Source organism: Bactrocera tryoni, chromosome 2 (assembly GCF_016617805.1).
Source record: "Bactrocera tryoni isolate S06 chromosome 2, CSIRO_BtryS06_freeze2, whole genome shotgun sequence".
NCBI classification, from domain to species: domain Eukaryota; kingdom Metazoa; phylum Arthropoda; class Insecta; order Diptera; family Tephritidae; genus Bactrocera; species Bactrocera tryoni.
This window is the reverse complement of record NC_052500.1, coordinates 10,500,170-10,519,671: the sequence shown is the minus strand read 5'-3', so window position 1 is coordinate 10,519,671 and position 19,502 is coordinate 10,500,170. Positions and strand designations below refer to the sequence as shown.

The 19,502-nt window shown below is 33.2% G+C and overlaps 3 protein-coding genes across 6 annotated transcripts in view; 2 read left to right on the top strand and 1 right to left on the bottom strand.

Annotated features, from left to right (window-relative positions):
* Window positions 1–956, top strand: part of LOC120768577 (polypeptide N-acetylgalactosaminyltransferase 5) — a 67,421-nt gene extending 66,465 nt beyond the window's left edge. For all 3 annotated transcript variants that reach the window (XM_040095329.1, XM_040095331.1, XM_040095330.1), the window contains exon 11: window positions 728–956. In XM_040095329.1, coding sequence (XP_039951263.1) covers window positions 728–874 — 147 coding nt within the window. In that variant the 3' untranslated portion in view covers window positions 875–956. The remainder of the gene's footprint in view (window positions 1–727) is intronic.
* Window positions 957–5,921: 4,965 nt separating this feature from the next.
* Window positions 5,922–6,786, bottom strand: LOC120767272 (60S ribosomal protein L37a). The gene is made up of 3 exons (XM_040093144.1): window positions 6,675–6,786; window positions 6,321–6,449; window positions 5,922–6,251 (listed from the first exon to the last, which is right to left on the bottom strand). Exons 1-3 carry the CDS (start codon window positions 6,675–6,677, stop codon window positions 6,105–6,107), a joined length of 279 nt encoding a protein of 92 aa, XP_039949078.1. The 5' UTR covers window positions 6,678–6,786; the 3' UTR covers window positions 5,922–6,104.
* A 755-nt stretch (window positions 6,787–7,541) lies between these two features.
* On the top strand, window positions 7,542–9,420 carry LOC120767270 (4'-phosphopantetheine phosphatase). Of its 2 annotated transcripts, none has more exons than XM_040093142.1 (2): window positions 7,542–7,788; window positions 7,867–9,420. In XM_040093142.1, exon 2 carries the CDS (start codon window positions 7,871–7,873, stop codon window positions 8,960–8,962), a length of 1,092 nt encoding a protein of 363 aa, XP_039949076.1. In that variant the 5' UTR covers window positions 7,542–7,788; window positions 7,867–7,870; the 3' UTR covers window positions 8,963–9,420. The 2 variants fall into 2 exon arrangements, with proteins under 2 accessions (XP_039949076.1, XP_039949075.1); XM_040093141.1 differs by having other exon boundaries at window positions 7,543–7,788; window positions 7,858–9,420.
* The last annotated feature ends 10,082 nt before the right edge of the window (window positions 9,421–19,502 follow it).

Sequence of the window (19,502 nt, the reverse complement as noted above, 5' to 3'; positions counted from 1 at the left end):
ATCGCCGCTCAGCTACATATTTGAGTGGATGGTCACTTCTCTGAAGGAAGCTGCCGCCATAGCACGTTTTGGTGTCTTCATAATCCAAGTGATCCGGTATAAAGTCAAAGCTGTAAGAGCCTATGCAAATACAAATGATTTCTTATAAGAACTTCGATCGGTCAGTTTGTATGGCAGCTATACGCTATAGTGACGCGTTCTGAATAATCTCTTCGAGGAATAAACCGTTATTTTTGACAATAATGCATTATTAATTTCTTGAAGATATCTCGTCCAATGAAATTGTGTTCTATACAAGCACCTGAATCCAATCCGATAGTGGTCCGCTGTCGGCCGTTCCGACTTATGAGTGCTTTCTTAGTGAGAAAAGTACGGGTACAAAATTTAAGATCGATATCTCAAAAACTGAAAGACTAGTTCGTTTATATACAGATTTCCGGATAGACGGACTTGGCGAAATTCACTCAGCTCATCATGCTGATTAAGTATACATAAGTATATATAGAGTCCCTGACGATTCCGTTTGGTTGTTACAAACATGCTGCCAACTTAATAATCAGGGTATAAAAATCGAAAAATCACCAAAGGACATTATTAATATACAAATATTTCGTTTATATACATACATATGTATATAAATACATATTACAAAATTTTTTGCAACCTATTTCGGTTGCTATGCTTTTACGATTAAAAATTTCTTACTATTCCAACATGAATCACGCAGGATAAAACGATACGACACACCAATACTGGCAATTGTTTGCAACGTCCGTCGCGCAGTGACCCGGTGACGCCGCTGTTACGGCCATGTGATTACTCAAAGGGTCAACAGTGGCTGATGGAATCTAAATTTAAGTGGCAAGCACATTAGTTGTTGTTGTTTCTAATCATGATATTTACAATTAGTTAGATAGATAGTTATCATATATATAAATATATAATTTTTTTTATTACATGTTAGTTAACTTTTTATTGTTTCACACTAACATTTGCTGATACATACTATAACTATTATATACATATACACACAAAACGTATATGCATACATACATGACTTTGACTACTGATTTTTGTTTTTTACTATTAAAATCTATTTGTTCTAAATATTAAGCGATGGAACTATTGTAAATTTCGTTTTTAAATTTGTGCAAACAGCAAAGAAAATCTCAATCTCCACTGAAACAGTATGTACGCGCAAACACACATACATATGTACATGCACATGTGAGTATGTACCGCAAAAAAATATATATCAATTTAATAGTAAACAAAAAATATGTGCAACAACAAAGTAATTGATTATCTTTGTAAAGTCTTCCCTATGATTAAAGAAAATGAGAAAATATATAAAAAATATATATAACAGACAGACATACAAACCACGCCAGACACACATACTTGTAGCATTGTGTAAAAATATATTTGGCATTGACATAAAGTGCAAAAAAATGTTTCAGCAAATAACAATTTTTCTGTAAATACTTATAACATTTATGAAGAGTTTCCGCCAAAATTCACGAAATGACAATTTTGTTTTATAAAAATTCACGAAATGGCAATCTTTTTTTATAAAAACCACACACATAAAATATTTAAAACGTCCATTCCAAATGAAAAGTTAGTAACAACAGGTTTTGTGGTAATTTTTAGTTGAAGAAAAAAGAAATTGTGGAAATTAAACTCAAAAAGTTTCTATATAGTAAGTAATATAATTGAAAAAGCGAAAAAATAGTAATTGACTTATTAAAATTATGTTTCACTTGTAGTAACGACACATTTAGCAATAAGTCTTATTATTTAGCTTAAGCTTATACTAGCCGTTACATGAATAGTCGAAGTGTTAAATTAGAAAAAAATGATAATGTTCGTACCAACCGATTGGCATTTAATAGTACACGTCAAAGTTAATTTGAAAATTTAAAAAATTACAACAAAAACACTTGTGTAAACCGATAATGTGTCATAAAATATTTAACGCATATGTACATACATATGTACATATGTAAATTTTATATATTTTTTTTGTTTTAATTTTTTAACGGCAAGCCAAACTTTTGTTACAGTATTTATTTTTTAGTTTATTTTACTTAGGACTTCGCACTAATTTATTGCTTTCTATATTTTACTTATAAATGTAAATATTTGAAATGCGATAGTTTGCGCTGACTATTAAATTTTTATTTACTACAAATGTGTTATGAACTTGCAAGCATAAATTTCATAAAAAAATAGTTTTGTTTGTAGAGTACAATGTTTATATGCTAACACTGAAGTAAAAAAAATTAATCAATTAAAAATTAAATAATTTGCATCTAAATGTGTTGACAGCCGCACATTTGTGTAAAATAGAAATTTGTTGCTCACGCAGTAAAGCTAAAAATAATGGTTGTAAACGTTTACAGGTAAAAATTTTCTGTAATTTTTTTCAAATTATTTGTTTTTAATTATTTTTTTTAATTTTTTTTTTTAATTATTTTAAATTTTTTTTTAATGTTTTAAATATTTTTTTTATATTTTCATTAGCAATTTTTTTGTAATTCTTTAAAGATTTTTTAATTATTTGAATTTTAATAATTTTTTTTATTATATGTAAAAATTTTTAGTAATTATTTGTTAATTTTTTTATTTTTGTTTTAGTTTCTTTTCTTTTATTCATTTTTTTAAAAAAAAGAATAGATACATACATATGTATGTATGTACATATTTTTTAATTTCCAAAGTGTTAGACTAAAATATTAACTACAATTTATTAGCTGTAAAATTTCAGAAAATTTAAACGTTTACAGTAATTTTTTGTTTTATAAACTATTTTTGTATTTTTTTTTCTTAATTTTTTTTTATTTTTTTTTTATAAAAATATTTTTTTTTTATTTTTAATTTCCAGAATGTTAAACTAAAATATTAAATACAATTTATTAGCAGTAAAGTTTTAGAAAATTTAAGCAAAAATTGCAGTCTAATAATATGTAAATTATTAAAGGAGGTAATATAATTTTCAGGCTAAAGAAATTACTATTTTTATTATATTTTTAAGCAAGCAACAAATAACTATATTTACAAAAAAATCATGAACTCTTTGTTAATATTTATATTTTTGTATATTTAAAACATTTTTGCTATAATTTAATATTAAATGTTAGCAGGCAGCAAGTTGCCTGAAATAAATGTGTACAGACTTACACATAAAAAATCAAAAAAATATCAAAAATATTGAAAACAATAAATTTTAAAGAATTTCCACGCCAATTTAAATAACAATTTCATCAACTTTGTTTAACATTTAATAAATAAATATTTTCATTTTAATATAATTTAATAACGAATGTCAGTTTAGGGTGTCTCAAATAATATGAATTTAAAAACAAAATTATAAAAATTAATAAAAAATAGCAAACATGTTTCAAACAAACCATTTGTTCATATAACACTAAAAAATGTCCATAATTAAAATAATAATTTCTTTAGCCAAAAATATACTAACTGAAAACCTAACTGCAAACGATTCAAAAACATTATGTATAATGCAAAAACAAAATATCATAAAAAAGTTAAAGATTTATCATATCATAAAATATGTATTTAGGCAAGGAATCGTATGTATGTAAATGCCTAGGACCAACTAAAATGCGCGCATGCGTAAGCGAAGTATGTGTCCTGCAGAAAATTTATTTAGGTAGTCTAAGCAAGGCACAGCAAGTTTGTTCACAAAATAAGCAAAAAATAGCAAGGTAGTTGGCTCACTACTGTTGAGACTGTTGTTAATTTTTGCTGTAGAATTATTGTTTTTGTAATTTATTGCTATGCTATTTTTTCTATGTTATGTTGGTTTCTATTTGAATTGGCTTTAAGAATTGAAAATTTTTAGAAAAATGCCAGAAAAAAATATGCTACGAAAGCATTTACAGATCTGAAAATAATTTAAAAAAATTAATTAAATTGAAAAATATTTTTATTTATATGTATGTACATATGTATGCAATCAAACTGTTGTATTTTTCAAAAATATTTTTCCAAATATTTTGCTTTTCATGTACATACAAACATATACTTACATAAAAAATCTCACACAGCTTGGATTTACATTTTCTTGCATAAGTAAATCTTTGAAACATTTTTTGAAAATTTTCTGATTTTTTTATCTTAATATTTATGTTTATAATTATGTAATCTCAATTCACTTTTTTTCATTTTCACTTTTTTATTGTTCAATGTAAGCATTTAACGCTCTTTGCAATACCGTTAACACTTCAAACACTCCTTTTTATAAACTGTTCCTATATAAGTAGTTGCAAGTAATGAAAAAAAAAAAAAAATCAAGAATGTTTGCATCTCTCAATTTGTAACTAATCATAATCATAAACAAACTAGCAACCAATATAGTACATACAATATCATAAAAAGTCACAACAACAATAACATAAATAAAAAAATATATATACATACATATATAAATTATAGTATAGTAATAAAAAAAGAGCTAGCAAAAGATTTGCTCTATAAGAGAAAAAAAAATCATAAAATCTACACGTACAACAAATATCGTTTGTATATAGTAAATAAATGAAATTTAAATGCATAAAAATTTTTAAGTGATCTGCAAATACATATGAATATATTTAAAATATTTCAAAGAATTTTGAAAATAATCTTAAGCAAAAGCAAATTAATATAACGATACGTAAATTTATATTGTAAAAGTACGATAAAAATTTGTAATTTTTATAGCTCATAATTGTAAAAAAAATTTAAAAAAAGTCCAAGAAATATTTATTTCAATATTTGTGTGCGAAATCAAAACATTATTTATAAAGCAAATGTCTACGTCTAAGTGCAATCGACTTCAAAAGCAAAAATCTCTTTGTATAACTATAGTTTTGTATTTAAATATTTTGTACGATATATATACATATATTTATACATATTTCATGAATTTTTTCGGATGGTGCGCTTTATGAAATGATCCGGCTTGCAAAATATCCATATCAACTGTTAAATAATTATTTTCTATCAATTTAATAACTTTGTAATTATGTTTGTTTAATTTTAATTTCTAATATTTTTTAATTTCAATTTTTTTAGCTTATGAGTCCACATTTTTCATTTATTTGCCGCCAAATTAATTAATTAGCTAATAATATTTTTCTTTTAATTCCACGTATTGTATAAGTATTGAATAAGCGTACACAAACACACATTTGTATTTTACAATTTAAAATGAAGAAACATTTTAAACGAACTTTTGAAATGAAATAAATGAAAATAATAATAATGACCTACAACCTACGCTGTGCAATTTGTTTTATTTAGCAATTAACATTATTTGCAAAAATATTGCGTGAAATACCCGCGCGCTAAGAATTAAAATCTAAAAAAAAAAATTCATCTGAGTCACCCTGTTGATTTCTGATTTTATGCAGCAGCCAATTTTGCCCAATTCTACCAGGCGACCATAAACGTGCAGAAAGTGTCGCAGAAAATTTGCGCCTTGGGGGTATGCTACATTTTCTGGCCGGCTACATGCTTCCTGTTCGTACAGTACATTTCGTACACCGCCTTAAGGATAGGCAATGTTTCTGTGACGCTCAGTGGCTGCCAGGGATTTTTAACAAGAAATGTGCAACTCGCATTTGCACCAGGCCACCAGGAGTGTGCAGAAAGTGGCGGCAAAAGGAAAATAGCAATGAAATGAAATGTATATTTTGTTGTTGCTCAGCATATGCAAAAGCTTTTAATGCAAAACCACAAAAAATACGCGCGCATTTGTTGGATTCTTGGTTTTTAGCCCCTATATACAAGTTTTTGCACGTAAATATTGGAAATTCACAATATTTACGTAAAATATGCACCAAATCTAATTTCTACCACTAATTTCAGCTCCTCCTGCTGCTTTTTTCACAAAAATCACAACACTTTTCACATTTGTTCTAAAAAATCCTTTTTTATTTTCTTTTTCCTTGTACAACAAAGCGTGTCCGTAAGCCGCTGGCCAAACAACGCTACCAAATTGAAATTTGGTATAGCACAATCCGCGCCAAATTTTATGTAAATTAGACTATTTACTAGATGAACTGAGGAAATCAGTTCGGTTTCCAGACAGGAATTTACTGTTCCTTGGTTTCACGCAGACGACGCACAGCCGAACGTACGGATGCTGCGGCGGTGGTGGAGTACACCCAAGCGCCACCGGCAACAACACGCTTGCAGCGTTTGCAGGACCAGATACCAACGCAAGCACGTTTCATCGAGTCCTATACGATGAAAAATAGAAAAAAATATTTAGTATTTAAAGAGAACAATAGAGCTTGATGCGAACTTACCTTGCCGCAGAAGGTGCAGGTGTATTTTGAATGCTGGGTCACCTCCATCTTCTTGACCATCTTACGTAGGGAGGCACCATAACGGGTACCATATTTACCTACGATTCCAACCTTCTTGGTGCGCTTGGCCTAAAAAGTACAATAGAGAATTTAAGCATATTAATAATCATCGCACTTAATTGTCAAAATAGTCTACTATAAATTAACACTTGGTTAAACGCATTAAAAAGAACAAAAATCCCAGCACGCTTAGATTATTAACATTAAATAAGCTTAGTAGTACATTTTTCACTTGAATTTATTTTTCTCCATTTTTGGATTGTAATAAAATTATTCGATTTATTTATTCCGTACCATTTTTAAGTTGTTGATCTGTCAAAAATTCAACCGGAAAGAACCGAACGTCACTTGAAGTTGGCTATTATTCCTTCGATGAGAGCTGCCACACAACAGTGTTGCCCGAACTAAATGTCGTCGGTGTGTGTCACATACAGTGATGGCAGAGATGGTTGGGCTCGTCGAAAAATTAGGCTAAAACTGGAAAAAACGAAATGGAAATTATTATATTTAATTGTTATATACTAAGCTAAACACAAAGTAATTAAAGCACCAAATTTGAAATAAATTCTTTAGTCGCACCCATAAAGTGTAAAATTTTAAATTTGATATATGCGTATTTAGGTTAGAAGGTATACTTCTCCTAATACCTTTTTATTAGTTATTATATGTTTTAATTTCAGGAAATAGTGTATCATGTTTTATTCTTATTTTAGGATTTTAATTAATTAATATGTATAATTTTTTATTAATAACTTTTCTTATCCTAAAGCCGCAACAACTTAAATTATTATAAATTCACACGGTTAAAGATGATAATAGCATGTTGTGGCTTGATATACAATTTTTATGAAATAATAAAAATGATCAGAAACCACAAAATATTTTTATTATCAAAAGGAGTTGCCATATTTGCTTATTAGATGACATTTATTTTAGCATAATAGATATAAAGTCTTTTTAAAAATTAATTTGTATGCTTGTGTTTATAATACAAAGACACACAGAGAAGCTCAATAGCTTCTATAAACTGTTTATGTAAAATGGAAAATGTATTTCAATAGCATTCACGTCGAACAATTAACAAAATTAAATATACTCAAATACAAATTCCCTAAATTTGAAAACCTCGGACAAACCTAATCGTGTGGCAACACCAATCAGCTGGTAATCACTTGTTTTCGTTTTGTTATGATTTATCGCAAAAATATACGACAGTGAACTATTTAAATATTGATAAAACTGTGGAAAAGTGATTACTCTTTAATTAGCGTCAAACGAGAATAACGAAAAAATAAAAAAGGCCAAAAATACATTAAGAACAAGTAATAAAGAAATTTATTCTACATACGCAAAACAAGCTTGGTGTCGTGGGTGTGCAGATAGTTCTATACTTTTTAGGAAGTTGAAGGTATTTTGTGATCTGCATTAACAGCAAAGCATATATGATCAGGCGTATAAACAAATTGTTTCATTTAAGCTACGTCAGAAGTATGGGCGAATCGAAGTGTTATACACTGCTAAGAGATCCTAGTACATATACACCAGATACAATCGACTTGAACAAAGATACAAAGGCGGCTGCATATTGGTTCCCTTGCTTTCGTGACTTGGTTGCAAAATTTGCCACACAGGCAGCCGAAAGTCAATGCCAAATTGACGACACAGCCACAGAACGAGCGGAAAACTTCCGTAAAGCCTATTTGGCAAAACTAGACGAATACCAAAGAAATACAGAAATTAATGCGACCAACAATGTGGTGCTGGGTATACGGGAATTGCTGGAATTGAATGAGACGCAATTGCGTTTATTTGGTTTTGATGATCCATGGAAACAACAAAAACTCTTAGAAAACACAGCTGCCGTTGCCAACTTAAAGAAGCGGTTGGAAGAGTTAGATGCCATCGACGACAATGCAGCGCGTTGGACAGAGCTGGTACGCGGTGTGCTTGCTGGTAACATGTTCGATTGGGGTGCACAAGCTGTTGCGAGTATTTTGAATGAGGATACAAATTTCGGTTTGCATGCAGCACTGGAGCGTATACAAAAGCGTCCCTGGCTTATAGACAACCTGGACGCTTGGCTGCAGCGGCTGCGTGGCAATGCGCATAAATGTGCGCTTATTTTCGTCGACAATAGTGGTGTAGATGTTGTGCTAGGCATGCTGCCATTCGTGCGTGCACTGCTGCAACGTGGCACTAAAGTACTACTATGTGCAAATACCGAACCTTCGTTGAATGATGTGACAAGCGGAGAGCTGTCCGAATTGTTGGATAAATGTTGCATACATTGCAGCGTGCTCGCAAAAGCAAAGCAAGAGCAAAATTTATTAGTGTATGCGAATGGACAGAGCGGTCCCTGCTTGGATATGCGTACATTGCCGAGTGAATTATGCGATGCTATACAAAAACATGAGACTGACTTGCTAGTAATTGAAGGTATGGGGCGTACGCTGCATACAAATCTCTATGCGAAATTCAACTGTGAGACACTTAAACTGGCTGTCATAAAGAATAAGTGGCTGGCAGAGCACTTGGGCGGTGATACCTTTGCAGTTATATGCAAATATGAAGATGCAAGCTAGTTAATACCACCTATGTTGTACTGCCGTTTTATTTGAGATTAGATTATCTATTTTGGACTACTTGTATTAAAGAGATGGCGACGCGTTATAATCGTGAAATGTGCGTGTGTGTTAAACAAAGCAGAATTAATCGTTTATTATCATCACGTATGTATGTATGTATGTAGATATGCAAGATAATACGCAATAATAAACTAAAATATGCATACAAACATCAAAACAAGAAAATGTTACGATATGGATAATTTGCGATATGAGAAGATATAAGAATATTTGTGTCAATGACCAACTGATGAATGATCTACTATAAAATACATATAAACAATATATTACTTGTTGAAAAAAAACACACATTTTAACGATTTCTTTGTAGCAGGCAAGCGCGCGTTTTCGAATTTAGTCTATGTCAATTGTTGTGAACAGAATAAAATTTGTAATTTTACTAAAAAAATACTAAACTATATAAAATAATCATTCAGTATACAATGGAGCAGTGCGTTTGATTGTCTTTCATCACACGTTTTATCATATAATCGGCACTTATACTTAATCTAGGGAAATCTACAGATGTCTGTGTTTATTTTAGTTTTAGTTTTAGTTTAGTTGCCTCTGTTAAAATATTTGCTGTGCTTAAGTGAGCTAACGCTTAGGTGTTGCTTAGTAACATGTGTACATATGTATATAATATCATTTTATCATTTATTTTTGAAAGGCATCGTGTGATGGCCGGCCCTGTTGCTTGTAACACCCAGAAGCAAACGTCGGAGACCCAACAATATACATATATATTTGGCATACATCATTTTCTTTCCAAGAAGCTACACTTTTGTCATCGATATTAGACCACTATAGCATATAGCTGCCATACAAACTGAATTATCAAAATCAAGTTCTTGTATGGAAATCTTTTTCTATTTGACAATATATCTTCACGAAATGCAATGCAGATTGTAATTATGATTATTATTGTTGTTGTTGTACCGACAGAGTTCTGCCGAGTTGCCAGTTCTTGGCCGGATAAAACGCTGCATTCTCCAAATAAATCGCTCAGATCAGACCACTAAAGCATATGTATATCAAAGTGATCAAGATAAATATTATTTTCCACAATTTTATGCTGTAAGAAATGCGTCTTTGAAAGGTTCTAAAATTTAGGTGCAGCCGGAGTGAACATTTTTTGTTTCACTTGTAGAAATATCTCAAAGAGTTACGGAAACAAATGATCTGATCGTTTTTAAATTTTTAGGGTATAGTTCTCCAGGTTCTGTATATAGTTCTCCATACATTGACACACCTGTTTATTGCTTTGATCAAAAATCAACTTTGGCAGACCGAAAACGACCAAATTGTGTTTTTGTAAACGCCGCCATTTTGCCAATTTTTCACTTCGATCTTAGAACAATATGTTCTAGTACGGATTGTGATTTAGGTTTGATACACTGAAAAGGCCGAGTTCACTTTGTCACAATAGTTGTGCGTTCCAGTTTATCAGCGCTAGTATACATACTTATATGTACTTATGCAAATGTATTTATTTTACAACATAGTTTGGAGCTTACGAACACATAATTCAAGCGCTACGAATTGCCACCTAAAAGTTTCTAATCTCCTACATCAGGTCATACAAATCTTGTGGAAGGAGTCGAGCAAGCTGTTGCGCGGACAAAAGACAAGCATTTGAGCGGGTTTAGTTAGTGCGCGACTTCAGAACTTCCAATTCCATAGTGGTGAGACATGATTGCTGACCAATTTGAAAGTGTAATTAAAATTAACACAAACGGCTGCTTCAGTCTAGCCTTGAGACAGTCGTGGTGCTGAGCCATGGCACAGACAGACGAATAGCGAAACTAGCAAACTATTAAAGCACGTACAAATATTACACGTTTCTATATGTACTTATGTATGTGTGTATTATTGTATATATGTGTGTATGTATGTATATATGTATGTATGTTTATATGCATTTCACCAGCGTTGTTGCCATAATCCATTTTAGAATGACTTTGTTCAACGCTACAGTATGTAAGTATGACGTAGACGCTGCAAACTTTTGCCGACGCACACAAATTCCACTAAAAAACGATTCACATCAGAATCATTAGCTTGTGGGGTTGCAATGAAAAGTTTGGCGTTAAAAAATCAGTTATTGTCGTTAGCGCTTTCAGCGTGCAGTGTCACCAAGCAACGTTGCTGTTGCTCTTGCTCTTGCAGTTGCTGACGGCATTCAAGCAAGCTGCAGTTTGACGCTGCGCTCAGCACATGACTGCAATTATAATTTGGCCGTATGAAACTTTTTGGCTGCGATTACACGTTTTAGATTTCTAGATTTCATAAATTACGCAATTTTGTGGCTGAACTTTATGATATTGTGGACTCGTCGTCAAAAATAAATTTAAAAAAATTTTAAATTAAATATCAAGCCATTAAACTTTACAACTAAGTATCACCAGCAAACGAAGCAAGCGCTTAAAGTCAACTCTTTTTCCTTTCTTCAAGTGCACTTACTGCATCTTTTCTTCCGTTCTTTGGCCCCAGTCTAATGCTGATTAATTGGAGTTTTTTCTCGCTTTGTGCGCACAAAATTTCGCCGCAGCAGCAGAAGCTCTAAAAGAGCAAAAGTTCTAGCCACCACTTAAGCCAGAATTAATTGATATTTATGTGGCTCATTTGAATTACTTAATACAGCGCGAGTGTGAGCTGCGTTGCCGGCGCAAGAAGAAAACATATAAAGTGAAAAGTTTTCGAATTAAAAAATGCAAATGAAAAGAAATGATTTGCTGGCGTGCAAGGAGAGACAAGGAAGCACTAGAGGCAAGAATGGAGATTACAATAGATTTACAATGAGCTCGGCGTTGGGCAAAGCGCAACTTTGGTTATGCAAAAAAGTTCGGAAGTTTGCTTTAAATTTGAAATCGTAGATTTATATTTTGAGAACTGCATGAAATGTGATTGCCTTTGAGCGTAAAGTAAAAATACCAAAAGCTTAATAAAAAGATATATATATTATGTGAAGAATTAGCGAAAGAAGGGGATCTGATTCTATATTCTAAATGTACTTCTAGAATTCACCAAAAAATTATTTTATCGGGTAGTCGAAAAAGTCTTTTCGTATTTCTAATCAAACTTCAACTCATTTTTTTTATATTTTTAATGAACTTTAATGAACCAAATATGTACCATTTTGGTTAGAGACATTATTGCATCAATCTAAATTCTTTTCTGGTTTCTCGGCGAAAAACTGCGACAAGAAATTTTCAAAGACTTCTCTTGAAGCGAACTTTACTCCATTAAAGGAGTTCTGCATTGACCGAAACAAATGGTAGCGTTGTCCTTATGGAAGACGAAGCCCTTTCTGTTGATCAGCTCTGGCTGCTTTTTTCGATTGCTTGCTTCAATCTTATCAGTTGTTGACAATAAAATGTAAAATCAATCGTTCGACCAGGCTGAAGCAGGTCATAGTGGTTGATTCCTTTCCAATCCCAAAAAACAAACAGCATAGCCTTTCGAGGCGTCAGTACTGGCTTTGCGACCTTTTGTTGAGCTTCACCATGATCTTCTTCGCACATTATTGTCGTATTTGATCCACTTTTTGCCTGTTTCCTGTCACCATTCGCTTCAGAAATGGTTCGATTTCATTTCGTTTCAGCAAAGAACCGCAGATGTTAATTCGGTCCATTAAATTTTTCACAGACAATTCATGTGGTACCCAAACGTCAAGCTTCTTTTTGTAGCCAGCCTTTCTTAAATGGTTTGAAACCGTTTGATGATGAATGTTAAAATCCTTAGCGTTGTCATGGCTGCTTATGTGACGGTCCTGGTCAATCTTTTCCATAATTTCATCGACTTTTTCAACGATATGTCGACCAGAGCGAGGTGCATCTTTCACATCGAAATCTCCAGAACAGAAGCGAGCGAACCATTGTTATGCTACACGAAGTGACACAGCATCGTCTCTGTAAACTTCACAAATTTCATTGCCGGCTCGCATAGCATTCTTCCGTTTTTATTACAAAAATTTGAAAATTTTTGAACAGTTGTAACTTTTTTCAACTTTCCTGAATTTACGAAAAGATTTTTTCGACTACCCAATATTTTGTGAAATAAAAAAGTTTTCAATACAAACATTTTATATTACTCGGTCAGTTTGTATGACAGCTATAGTGGTCCAATATCGGCGATTCCGACAAATGTGGTGTTCTTTGAAGCGAAAAATACGTGTGCCAAATTTCAGATGGATATCTCAAAAACTGATGGAACTCCGAGTTTGGACAAACAGCCGGGCAGTGGCTAAATCTACTCAACTCGTCAAGCTGTTCTTTTACATATGTATGTTATAGTGACTCCGATGTTTCCTTTTGTTTGTTACAAACTTCGTGGCTAACCTAATATACCCCGTTTAGAGTACAAAAACATGTGTCGGCAACCCCGCAACTTAGAACCCATTTTAGTGTAAGATTATCTTACATAGAACTTGTTAGAGGAGTCCGGGACTATTTTCTCACTATTTCAATAAATATATAAATATCAAAACAACTGGAAAACAGAAAATTAAAGTTTAAGCAATTGCTAAGACTTTAAAAAGATCTTCGAAGGCATCGAGACTATTTAATAACTAGATATCAATCATCAATTACCAACAACAATCAATATTTAATAGCCAATTAAATAGATGATAGCGAAAAAATGAACGAAAAGTGAAAGAGAAGAAAGAGAAATAAATCTGATATTGGCTACGAGTGCTGCCACTTAGAATCAATATGGCGCCAACCATAAATATTGTCGCCTTGCTCAGCCAAAAAATAAATAATAAAAAATCCAAATACTACAATAAAAGAAATCATACTTTCCAAAAGGCAACGACATGCAATGATCTGCAAAAATAAGCGCTTGACGAATTTTGCGGGCAAAATAAGTTGTAAAAAAAATATAAATAATCTCCGAGCACAGAAGCGGCGGCCAAACAGTTTAGATGACTTTCAGTTTTCGCATTTTTTTCAAAATGCTCAAGCATTTCTCTCAAATTTATTTTCATATCTCTGACTTAATCTAGCATTTTTGTTATTACTTTATTGTACATTCATACATACATACACACAGACTTCTTTCTCAGCGCGCTTTATCATATAAACGCTCTTCTTACTGCCTTCGCTAGTTATTTTTTGAAAAATAAGTAAAATTGTGGCGAGCGCAATCTGGCGCTGAAATTGCTTTTCAATTGATGTTTTCATTCAGTGCAAAGTTTTCTATTTTCTTTTATTATGATTTTGTAGATTTTTTGCTTTATTTAATTTTTCATACACTTCCTCAGTTGGCCAATTACCTTAACGATTACGAGCGATTAAGCGAATTGCTGCCACACGCCACTGCAGTTGCTTCCTTCCTAGTCGTTTCCTTGGCATCTGTTTCTATGTATGTGTGTGTGTGTGTGTTCGTCGCGTGCGTTTGTGTGCCATGCGACAGTAAATCAGGCAAAGCCAACGGAGCGTATGAGTGACTTATTTCCACACAATTTTTGCTCGCTCTCGCTCTCCCTCTCTTTCACTTTCTATTCGTAGTCAATTGCTATTTGTACCATTTTCGATTTTTATTTTCCTTCAATTACTCAGCTAATAAATCTTCGACTTGTGAATTTTAAAATATACACACATACATGTGTGTACGAGTATTTATAAAAAAATAAATTGAAAAGAAAGTATGATGAATAACTTGCGATTAATTATTAATAGTGCTTGACACTAAAACAATTTTTTTTGTGAATTTTAATTTGAAATAAATTTAATTAATTATTTGTAAATTTTTTAGCTCAATGTTGTTGTTTAATTGCATGAGATATTGAAAACAAATGCCTGCCAGGTGAGTTCCCATGGAAACAGGTTGGTAAGGCAATGCCAGCATAAATTATACGATTATATTAAGGAGTATATGAATACTATTTGAATTATTTATTAATTATTGTCTAAAATCTTACTCTTTCTATCGATAACCGACAAATAGATCTAAGAAGGGCGTATGAAAATTTCAAATCGATCGGCTCTAGCCAATGTAAAAATTTCCGTCGTCGGCGTTTAGCCGATTACATTATATTAAAAAAAAAAAACTCTTAAAAAACGTTCATATTTATGAAAATACTGGGATTTTTCAATAATATATTTATATTTAATATGTTAATAAGACAAAGAACCGCTTGAATTATTCAAAATACGAGTATTGCCGCCTTTCGAGCAAGTGTTGCTGAAGACCGTAATTTGTAGGTTTCAAGACGTTCTCAAAAGTTGGCGCTGTCTTAAACAACAACCTGACGGATTTTCAGAAAGTATTTGGGCTTGCATCCTAATAAAATAAATCTCACTAAAGAACTGAAGCCGTTGTACCAACGCAAACGTCGTAAATTTTTTGATTTTGCTTTGGAACAATTTGAAAATGATAAGAATTTTTTTTACGAAAATCATCTTCTCCCATGAGGGTCATATTCATTTGAGTGATGCGAAGAAAATCCGCAAATTATTCATGAACAACTATTACATTCACCTAAATTGACAGGTTGGTGTAGTTTTTGGTTTGGTGGTATCAATGAAGAGCGATATATATCGCTGATAACCAACTATTTATGGCCGCAATTGAAAGAAGTTGATCTTCACAACACCTGGTTCCAATAACATCCGAATTATTGCGAGAAAAGTTTGGAGATTTGATTATTTCAAGAAATTGTGGCATTGAATGGTCTCCAAGAAGTTGTGATTAACACCATTATACTGTTTCTTGTGGGGTTATTTGAAGTTATTAGTCTTTAGCAATAAATCAGAATCTCTTCCAGCTTTAGAAATCAATATTGATCGTGCTGTTCATGACGTATGTCTTGATTCGTTCCTGCAAAAGAAGTCGTGGTGTCCATTTGAATGATCTTTTATTCAGAACTTAATTGTATCAATTGTAGTTCACATTAAATAAGAAACATTTGAATTTCTTTAACAGATAGTGTTTTTTGGAAAATAAATAATTTCACGCTTATTGGAAACGCCTGTATTTGTTGGATAAACTTCGGATATAGAGTATTCCCAAATATCACATATGTATGTATGTATACATATTTTTGAAAAGTCGATATAACCTTTTGAAGTCACTATAAGAGGGTCGACAAAGGCATTCGAGTGATTTTATTCAATTTCCATTTGATTTTATCGGTTTATGCTATTTATACGAGTTGCTTGTTCGATTCGATAGTCACTAAAGCTTGATGTAACTACGGATAAAAAGGAAAGTTTTAATGGAAAGTAGCCTAATTTTGTCAATAATAAATTCGTAAATAAATAAGACATCACTTTACACATTCCAGACAATTCTATAAAAACAAGCGTTCAATATTTGGTTTTAATATATGTTTTTGTGATGTCATTCTTAAATTTTCAAAATGGAACAACATAAATCCATAGATAAGTATAACGCCAATATTTACAGATTTTTTCAGCAGCCCTCGATTTTCAAATACAAGGGAAATCACACTCGGTGATAGTTTAACGACACCCATGTGTCAGTCGACTGATAAATGGAAAGCTGTCACAGAAGCGTCAGCATGCATAATGTCAGAACTGAGACTTTTTCAACAGATTAGGCGTCCATCGTCCGCACAATAGAGGAGACTTAAATGTCTTGTCGCTCCCACGAAGTAATACTTAGGCGGTGGTTCCGTGGGAGAGTCTTGAGTTGGTAATAGGTTAGATTTAGCGGATTAAAGTTTCGCTCTCCGGCTTTCGATGCTTCCCCCTACTATAAAAAAAATTGTCATTCTGTAAAAAAATATATACATATGTACATATGTATATTTTATTTCAATTTGAAGCTAATAACAACTATAATCCTTGCTGCAGATAAATATCCGGTCGGCAAAATCACACTTATCATGCTTGAAATGACATTTTCTAAATTAATCCGCATGAGTGTACATACATATGTATATATGTATGTATAAATTGATATAAGTGCAACACATGCAAATTTTATTGCTTACATTTTATTTTGAATTTACATAAAAGTCTTTCACTTGCATGATTTCAAGAATAAATAAGCGCGTTGTTGTTTGTAAGCACTTGCTTGCAAACATTTAATCATCCAAACAATATAAGATTGCATGTTATTTACTGGCTTATTTATTTGTTTGTTTAACAAATGGCAGATTAAATACTCTCAACCGTTTCCGGCAACGAAAAAACAGAAGGAATAACAAAGTAATTAAACTTTCTTTAATTAAATGAATGATTGAGTTGTTTAAACTCAAATGAACTAGAAAGCAATTAATGTAATCAATTTGAAATAAATTTCGGCAGAATATATTATTCGCAATTTTTTTTTGTTAAATTTTTTTTTTTGTAGAGCTTAGGTGATATTTAAATTTTCTTGACTGCTACGATATGTGCAATAAAAGTATTTTTTTCTAGGTTTAGGCGAAGTAGAATTTTCAGATAGTGAAATAAGAGCAAATAAAGCGACTTACAGGTATTTGCTCGGAGATATTGAATGGTTTACCGACCGATTTAGGGTGGAGTTTTTAAAATCGGGTATTAATGGACCAATCTCTATATCACGAAAGGCAATATGGAGCTCAAGTGAAGGTATTCCATAATTCAACATATGTCAGGATCAGTCTCGATAAAATAACAGTGGATCAAACGTTTCGGATGACCCTGGTAATAATCACCTAGGGTAGCCAGTAGCATGGTAATACGTGATAGCTCGCTTTTCTAGGTACATATGACTACTGGCGGAGTGAGTTCCTCCCCTCGTTGAAAGGTTGAAGTACTTGGGTCTTATCCATGATAGGAAACTCTCATGAAAGCCAACATCGAGTAGAACGTGAGGAAGGCATCTGTCGCTTTATAGTGTTGCAGAGGAGCAATAGGGAAGAGGTGGGGCCTCTAACCAAAATGGTGCTCGGGCTCTATATAACCATAGTTTAGCCAATAGTGTTTATGTGGTTGTTGTTTGGTGGAGGGCTCTTGGACACTAGCTAAGCAAATGAAGCGTGTTCAAAGGGCGGTCCTCATCAGACTCCGTGGTGCACTAAGGACTACACCAACAATGGTACTCAATGCCATTCTGCACGTTGTACTTGTAGACATAGCTGGTAGCTAAGTGAAGGCTGTTATTAGACTTGGACCTCCAGTGAGCGTTGGTCAACAACCAGAACTTATGCGACTGCAAGATCCTTCTGGCCCGGGACCGTAAGAGGTCATCCGAACTAGTGGTTCTTAGAAAAACTAATCTCGCCACAATTATAGATGTTCTGACTGGACATTGTCCAATATGTTTACATGCGCTGAGGCTCAGCGTTCTGTTGGACGCTCATTATCAAAACTGTATGAAAGAAGGCGAGGTGGAATCATCTTGTCACCTACTCCTATATTGCCTGCCTTTTTCTGGACTGAGATTGAAATATCTCGGATAGATATTAACCGCCTTAGCAGTGGCGTAGCTACAACTTCGGGCGCCCGGGGCCAAGGATGTTCTGCCGCCCCCCTTTATCTACCTATCTACAAGTTTCATGAGGTGGTTCGAACAAAAGTGAAATTTTACAACATATCTTCGATATTAGGTATATAAAATTTAGGAACTAGAAGCCATGCAAATTCTGAAGTTCCAAAATTCTCACAATAGCTACGTCACTGCGCCTTAGTAAGTTTATTGTAAGCAAAAAACGATTCGTCGATCGCCGAGGATCTGATGATCCCACATTTTTGGAGTTTTTGGGTAACACAAATGACGAATTTCTGTCAAAGTGAGATTCAACGAATGGATCAATCCTACGAACTAACCTAAGTCCATTGAAATGTGATTTTACCGATAGCGGCATTTATTTTTTGGGACGGTTTTAAAAGACTTAATAGCTCAAAATATTTAAACTTTACGAATACCAATGTGTTAAGAATGTTCAAGGCTTAACAGAAACGCTTACAAAATACGATCCATAAAAGCATGCGCTCCCAAGTATATTTAACAACAGTTTTTTGTTACAAATTACGCATCTTATGGCAATATAGTTCATGTTATGCAGCGCAGACCTCTAAAAGTAGACAACAAGAATGTAGCAAACATTTTGCGGTCTCCACCACAACTGACGCCGTGCTCACACGTCACATTATGGCTTGCAATGCCGGCATTATTGCCACATAAAATTCACGTTGAATAGCGGTACGCTTTAACACTTGCAAATAGTTGGGCAACAGACAGCAACGGACCGCGGCGCACCAACGGTGTGAGGTGCCAACAGTTAGGTACGTTTGCTGGCAAAGGGAGCGGCAGAAAGGCCGGCAGTCAGCCAGCCAGCCAACCAACCACAGTGTTAGCAAAGCTGCTGCGGCTCGCCAAGGAATTTCTAGCGCCAAAGCGTACAACAATAGAATGGCAGTGAGCTGGAGCTGCGACAGTGGCGGCGGTGGTGGCGGCAGCAGGAACAGCTTAACGACAGTAACTGCAACAAATTGCTGGCAACACACACGACACAACAGCCAACATCTTGCCAGCTGTTTGAGCAGTGCACAAATACCGT

What these genes read in the sequence shown, in the direction of transcription:
- LOC120767270 (XM_040093142.1), top strand. Translation starts at nt 7,871, where the DNA reads ATGGGCGAATCGAAGTGTTATACACTGCTAAGAGATCCTAGTACATAT.
- LOC120767272 (XM_040093144.1), bottom strand. An exon ending in CCTGCACCTTCTGCGGCAAG is followed by an intron (nt 6,252 to 6,320) that starts GTAAGTTCGCAT and finishes TTCATCGTATAG; the next exon opens with GACTCGATGAAACGTGCTTG.